The sequence below is a fragment of the Cupressus sempervirens genome, chromosome 6 (genome assembly GCF_028749045.1).
Source record: "Cupressus sempervirens isolate cs-2001-9-10 chromosome 6, ASM2874904v1, whole genome shotgun sequence".
Taxonomy (NCBI): Eukaryota; Viridiplantae; Streptophyta; class Pinopsida; order Cupressales; family Cupressaceae; genus Cupressus; species Cupressus sempervirens.
In genome coordinates, this window is record NC_143123.1 from 545,804,427 (window position 1) to 545,812,444 (window position 8,018).

At 33.5% G+C, this 8,018-nt stretch overlaps 1 protein-coding gene across 3 annotated transcripts in view; it reads right to left on the minus strand.

Annotated features, from left to right (window-relative positions):
• The window catches only part of LOC149553405 (spatacsin carboxy-terminus protein), a 185,624-nt gene extending 181,258 nt beyond the window's left edge, over positions 1-4,366 (minus strand). Inside the window, exons 1-2 of one of the 3 annotated variants that reach the window (XM_089788869.1) lie at positions 4,229-4,366; positions 698-3,534 (exon numbers count right to left, since the gene is read on the minus strand). In XM_089788869.1, the coding sequence (XP_089644995.1) occupies positions 698-3,482 (2,785 nt within the window). In that variant the 5' untranslated portion in view covers positions 3,483-3,534; positions 4,229-4,366. Of the gene's footprint in view, positions 1-697; positions 3,593-4,228 lie in introns of those variants that run through there. The other 2 variants (XM_089788870.1, XM_089788871.1) reach the window with 2 other exon arrangements.
• Positions 4,367-8,018: the final 3,652 nt, after the last annotated feature.

Sequence of the window (8,018 nt, forward strand, 5' to 3'; positions counted from 1 at the left end):
GTTTAATAAAAATCACTTAAAATACATTTCTCTTTAAATCATTAAACTCAAGAACTCTTTGGGCTAAGAGTTAACTAAGTTGAATAAAATGGCATGCCTGCAACTTAAAATAACTTAAGTTGCCTAAAAATATGTACCCACAACTTGAGGGTAGACTTAAAAACAAGCCAAAAACTCAAACACTTAGCCAATGATGCTCTATGTCCTTTTCCTCTTGGGTAATGCAAGGAAAGAACAGCGAATGCATAGTTAAACCTTGGCTTGAGTTAGATACATTATAGTGACAAGCTCAGATCTCGAGAACAGTGGGGTTCTACCTCATTTGATTTGAACAATAAATAAGGTCATTCAAAGAAGATCCCCTCAAGGAATAATTACACAGGGAAATATGCATACACCAAACCAGAGACTTGCTTGGCAGCAATCTAAAATGTTATCTTTACTTTTTTGTCAACCTCTACAAACTACATGCTTTGTAATATGAATATCTGCTTTAAACAAATAACATACAGCAACTATTCCCCCATATTTTGGCTCAGACATGTTTTACATTTTTTGAAGTCTATTGTATTTCATTTTAAAATATTGGAGTTGTAATGGCAAAAAGGGAAAAAAATCTGAAATATTGGACAAGTGTGAAAGTCTAATAGAATCACAACTTTGCAGCATAGTAAGTAATGGGTACTAATCTACTTACCATTCTCTGCTGATAGACATTCAGCTTCTTTGAGGCCATCAAACACAAGAGCCCTGTCTAGTACTTCAATTTGCCATGGTTGATATGGTACCCCTTTGCAATCTACAGAAAGTGGAATTCCATACTGAGTAGAAAAATCAAAGACATCAATGCCTCTAGACAGCAATTGTCCTCGAGGTGAAGATCTTGTGACACTTGGGGAAGCTGAAAGTGGAGGTAAGACAACATGAAGTGCAGATTGTGAGACCATGTATAAGCATCCTTCAGAACAAAAACCAATAACTTCTCCCAGAAACCTTTTTTCCTTTCCCATGTATCTGGAACCTGTGAGCTTGTAATTAGCATCCAGATCTCTGTCCTCAAGAATGGCACCAGCTAGACGTAGAGAAGCATGGACAACTTTAAACTCATTCATGGCTGCCTTCAAATTGCCAGTGTGAACAAGCTTTGTGACTCCATAGGGACCCAAAGAAATAATAGCATCTGAGTCAGACTGCTCTGAAGGAAGAAAAACTCTCCGCAGAGCTTGTACATTTTTCCCTTCAGATAATATCATCCTATGCTTTCTACATAAATTGCTCACAAAACCACTGGAATCAGGAGATGATTGAATAGCTGCAGGCTTTGAAGTTGCAACTTGGTTACTCCTTGCAGTGATTTCTTCTCTACAGTGAATGCCTTTTCCTTTTCCATCAGTAAAAGACTTGAGCCAGTAGCGATTTGGAAGATCACTACACTTTTTTTGACTCCCAATACTAGAGCCTGCTACTTCCCAGCAAGAGAGGACACTGAGATCGGAAAAATTTAGGGGTTCATATAATGATCTGGATTTGTCAGAAAAATCTTCAGAGCCTGCAAAATATTCATCTGTAGAAATCACATAAACCAATCCATGCTTGTCTGTAGCAGCAATCAGCAGTGAGTTCGCTGTCACCGACAACCCTCGAAAGCAATAATTAGGTCCGACTTCCTTACTTTTTTGTAAATTCAGCAAGCTTGCGGTCCTTCCATGGCCAGATTGTTTCTCTACCCTGCTCATTCCACTTTGTTCAATTTCATCCTCTGGCAAAATATTTACTTGCGAAGGCCCTTCTTCCATATCAGTATGTAGTCCCAAATCTAATCCGCAATGATAAATGACATCAATATAGCCAACAAATTGACCAGTCATTGCAGACCACATGAAAATATTGCCCGATTCCTTAAGGCCAAAAAGAACATCCTCAGATAACTGAAATGCTGACCAACAGCTGTCTGGCATTTTGCTCAGAGCTGAATTCTGAAGATCTACTGAGCACGTCCAGCTTATTCCCCACTCATGTATCATTGCAACTAAAAGAAAAAGCTCAACTTCAGATTTAGACGAACATTTGTCAACTGCTTCAGAGACACAACCCTGCCCTGTCAAAACCATCCCAACAACTCTATGAGATGGACTTGAAAATAGCTTGGAAATTTCATATGTGATTTTAACACCATTGTTCAAAGAAAATTTCTCTGAAACAACACCAGAACAATTCTTATCCCCATAACAAGGGTCAAGTGGTTGAACTGAACCAGCGTTTAATGACTGATTCATTTCCCTGCTCTCCTGTTCCTTTCTGATGATAGCCTTTAACCCAGGATCATCTGTAGCATGGGGCAACACTTCCCCTCCAGACCTAATAAAATGCAAAAATGCTGAAGACGTAAAAGAAATGTAGAAAGATACCACCTTAGCTGAAGAAGGGATTGAAGACTTCATTGGAAATTGAGCATTAATTTTGCCTCCAGATTCCTCCATCTCCATATCTATAAGAAAAGACTCCAACCATCTTTTTGAGGGAGAATTTCTACTGGATTCTTCACTCCCTGACGTTCTTTCATTAACCCTTCCTCCAACTTCACCAGTGAAATTAATTTGTTCCTGAAACCCACTTCTATTGTACTTATTACTTACTTCACTTGCATGAGTCACATCTGCAAAACAATCATCCAAGCAAACACCAGCAGGTCCCCACTTTATTAACCTTCCTGATGTATTCCTTATGTCAGCTGGCTCCTTCCCACCTGCTTCTCTGGAGGCACTCAGTCCAATACTTGTCCTGCCATGCTCTAATTCATCACTACAGAAAGCATGAACTATAAGCCCATGCTTACCTGACACAAAAAGAAGCTGTTTGAAGTTCCCATCATATTCCTTTCCAGTGCATTCATCGCCTGGGCATCCCCAAGCCGATGATCTGACATCGGAAATAGAAGGAAAATGGCTGGAAGTTGAACATGAAGAACTCTCTCTGCCAGTTAATGAAGGTTCCAAATACGAAGAGGAAGAGTGCATTTCAGGAGTCGCATATTGATCATGTGCTGACATGTGATGTGATTGATTGCAGTTTCTAAAAGAAGTATATTCTGGAGTATAAAATGGTGTAGATTGCAATATGTCTGTGCCTTCCGGAGTGTACGTGAACAAAGAATTAGGGCTAGAAAAATTTCTCGTTTTTGAGCTAAGAGGTGTATAGAATTTTGGCTCGGCTGAGGCTTGACTATGGTCCTTTGGTGAAACAGGCTGTTGTGGAGAAACTGGCAGTGATGACGAGCTAGCAGTCAAAGCCTGCTTTGAAAGATCATTCCGAAGAGGAACAAGCAAAGCCTCACATTTCTGTGAAACCAAAAGCAGAAGGTCTCTTCTAGGTGAGAGGGAAGCCTCCCTGACCTCTGTCAGATCTAGCTGCACTGGACCCCAACTATTCACCTGTAGTATGGGCAAAGACTCTCTGTCCTCGGCACCAGAAACACAATCCATTGTGTCTAGCTATAACCAGAGGATGTCCGTTGCAACACCAGCCGTCACAAACCTAACATACAGATAAAGGAAAATCTGCCAACCAGTCAAATTAACACAATCGCCGTGTCAAAAATCATTCTTCGTGCGACAACAGACCTGAAACCATTTCAATCCAACAACTTCCAAATATTCAACAGACTCATGAAACCAATGCACATAGTCATGCACAATTCAAAGTTCTTAGCCCTTGATTACTCTTCAATGAAGCAACAACCTAGTATATCTATCCATAAAGGTTCTTTATAGCCAATATATCATATCAACTAACTAGAAAACTTGAAGTCTTTATTTTCCACCACCTAGAATGCCCTAGTTTTCATCTAGAACGCCTATTCAATTAAAAAGACACAAGATATCTATATTTTGTACGAATCTACAATATTCCTTGTGAAACAAACACGACAAGTGAATCAAATACATTACGACAGTAACATAAACGTACACACCTAGCTTTACCGAGCAAACTATCCTGATTTTTGTATGCTACTCTGAAATGCAAGGACTCCTATCTTACATAAATTAACAAGGCAAGTGGAATCAATCAAACATAGACAACTATTCAAAGAGCAATGCAATAAGCCTAAATTCTTTGAATCCAAACTCGTTGATCAAGCAAATAAAGACAGTGAATTATATCATCACGAGATGATAGACATCTAAATAATTCGATTTCTGAAAAACAAGATTCAAGAAAGTCTCCATGCCTTAAAAAAAATCGCTCGTATACACCGTCAATGTTCCAAGTATCTGGTTAGGGTTTTGGACAACGCCAGAGCAGGAGCTTAAATGATCAGAGAATTCGCAGATTCGGAAAAAATTGCTTCCAATTCATTTTTGAAATAGCCTTTAATCGTGAAAATTGAAATCGTTCCACGAAAATTGTCATCCGAACGTTGTTTAGCATTTCGCCGACATAGCGGGCGGATTAAAGAATTTTGTAATTTTGTTTTAAAAGAAGAAAATCACACTGGATTATTAGTTGAGATTGGCCTAACTAATAAGATATCTAGCTTTACAGGCTGTGCTGGTCAGTAATCCTGATTCTGTTGTCTACCGCTTAACTCTGCCTTCATCATGGTAAAATCTAAACCTCATTGGAGGACCTTATTTAATCAACAATTGCGACAAAATCCGATGTGGCATCGTCTTGTCCGGGAAAGCGGTTAAATATTTTCCTGTTTTCCAAAGTTAAGGTAAATAGGTAATTAATAAATAAATTAACTACCGGCGTGCGCTGCGTAACAGAGCGAAATTTTAGAGGTATCTCGGTTGCCTTTCTGATATTTCTTTTCTTTTCTTTAATATATTGTTTTACATAATGTAAAACAAAAATCTTTTCGGAAGGATAAGCATAAGTTAAATGTAATTTGTTTAAAGTGGAAATTTTAGGTTTGGACACAAGGTCTTATAGATCATGAAACCATTATCATTAACAAGACACGCAAAGTGTCGGAGTCCCGGTCATATGTGTCATGGTTATAGTATTGTAGAGTGTGGCAATAAAGGGTTGAGATGGAGGAATAAACATTTTAATTTGAAGGAATGCAAAATGTATTATAACAACATTCTTTATATCTTCTAATCTTTTAAAGGTTGAACCATATTTAAACCGTATTAAAATTAATTGTAATTGAACATAGAACTTAAGAACTAAAGACATGGAGAAACATAGACAATTAGATTTTGAATTAATGTTTGTAGTTGAATGCGAGTAGATAAGTTATAGCTCTTACCAAGTGCAAAATTACTTCTTTGTGTCATTAGAATTTTAACATCAATGCCTTTAATAAAAAGTTACAACAAGCTCTAAATTGGAAAACTCAAAAGTGTAAAAGAATTTTAGAACAAAATGGAATTCTTTAACTTCAAGAGTTTTGAGACTGGAAAGCATCTTCATAAGCCCTCAAGAAATGTTGTTCATTTTCACTAAAAAAATCACGCATACATTACAAGGCAACACATTTTTTGCACTATTGGTTTTTTCATGAGAAGTCTTGAGATAATAAATAAAATTTCTACAATATTAGTTTGAATGAAATTATAAAGTTGTCATAAATGTCTTGTAATGTGTTGTGAACAAATGGATCATTGAGATCTTGTGCAAGGTTGAACAATACCAACCAAAACCCTAACAAAAGCATAAGCATGTTATAACTAAATTCTACATATAGAAAAGATATCCACAATTTAAATTGCTTATTCTTTGTGTCTTGGAGTCTGCAGTACAATAAATTTTATTTTATTTTTTGCATGTTTGCAATGTAGGAAATCAGAAACCAATTGTTTATCCTAAAAGAAAGAATTATATGATTAAGAAACTAGAGAAATTGAAAATTACCAAACAAAAATATTTTTTTTACAATTATTTAACATCAAATAATTCTTTATTTTTAAAAACCTACAATCAATTGTCATCTTTATACACTATTAAATATTTAATCAACATCTTGAAATCCAAAAATGATATAATATATTTTAAATTTTAAATACATAAACAATAAACATAATTGACGTACAATAACTACCATTTTAAAATTCTTTGTAATATTATTTAGTTTTTAAAATTCTTTGTTACATTATTTAGTTTTTATTACTTTTAATTCTTTTAAAAGATAATGCTTTAAGGACAAAATGAATCAAAATTTTATGAGTTAGTACATTCTATTATTATTAATTTGACTAATGGTAAGGTAAAGTGTGGTGTGACATATCTTTTTTTAATAATTATATTAATTGCTCAATTAATACCAAAAGTTAGAATTTTAAATTTTCATTGATTATTGGTTTTAAAAATTAAATTTCTTCATTACTATTTTGTAAGACCTAATAAGATTTCAATTAAATACTACTTTTTTTTCAAAAAAAAAAAAATTCAAATTTTATAAAGAATTTAAATTCTCAAATTAGTGTCACATCATCTTTTATGATATTTTCAATTATATTAATTGCACATTAACTCTAAAAGTTAGAGCTTAAATTTTTTTTTGATTTTTTGAATTCAAAAATTAATTTTCTCCCTTACTATTATTAGTGAGAACCAATAAGATTTTAGTTAAATAACTTTTTACCATTTCAAAAAATTATAAAAATATTCAAACTTTATAAAAAAACTTAGAACCTAAAAAAATACTTGAATCTTATTGGTTAAACTAATATATTTTATAGTTTTTAATTGCATCTAATGAATGCAATAGTATTCCTGCCCCTATGATAGGAACTAATAATAATTATAATAACAAGTGCCACATAGTGGCATATACTTGTCGATAGTAAATTGTAATAGAGATATAAGATTAGTAATAGAAACAAATTAACTATCATACCTAATTATGTCAAGCATTAGAACCAACAAATGAATACAAAAAAAAATGGCTTTCTTTAGTATCCCTAATTGTGTCAAAGCAATAGTAATAAGAAATGAATGAAAACTTTGTATTAGAAGAGACACAACTAAGTTTATAAGTGCATAAATAAAAGTATATAGAAATTATTAACTAAATAATTAACAAAAGAAACAAATTTATGCTCCACTTTTACTTATAATAATATTGATATCCTTCCAATTTTAACAAGAGACGCAATGCGTCATAGTTCCTACCTAACGCATAATGGTTGTAGAGGTCTAGATGAGTGAGAATCTAAATTAACATTGTGAATGCATTAATTTTTGCCTAGAAATACACTTGTGATCTGATAGGATTGCTCTTATTTTGTTGTTAAATTCTCATCCTAGAAATGTGCTTGTGATCTGATAAGATGGCTCATATTTTGTTGTTAAGTTCTCATGTTATATTATTATATCTTTGGGCATTTAAGCCCAAGAATAAGAGGCCAAAGTCCCTAATATGACACTAAGTACTTAATATCATACTACGATCAATACATATGCTTTAGACAAATTTGCACCTTCTATATTGACAACTTAAATTATGTGCAATGAGGAAAGATATCCATACCAATATTTGAATTATAGAACTTGAAGAAGTGATGAAGCATTTGGAGTATTACATTATATGTTTAAGCATACCATGCATGCTACTAGAGAACCATAAGTAGTTGGAAAAACTCCCCCAACTATGTATTATTCTCATCTTGATTATCAAATGGAACTCACAGTATTTTTAATCATTAACACTGGACAAAAACTAGGATAGAGATATAGATAGAGATAAATAGTAGTATACAACAATAACAACATAAACATATATGCAAAGGAAAAAAGGATAGATAATATAGAGGAGGAAGAGGAAGAGAGATAAAATAGTAAGATAAAGTGATACCAACATAAGTTGTGTGTCTATGAGAAAGAGAGAAAGAGAGAGAGAGAGAGAGAGAGAGAGAGAATTAAATATAATTTTTTTTTAATAAAACAAATAGTCTAAATAAAATCATGGTTATAATAAAAAATTAAAATATATTATATTTTAATTAATGAAACTAAGAATTTAATTTTTATATTAAAACTCACATTTCTATAAGAAAAAATGAAATGTA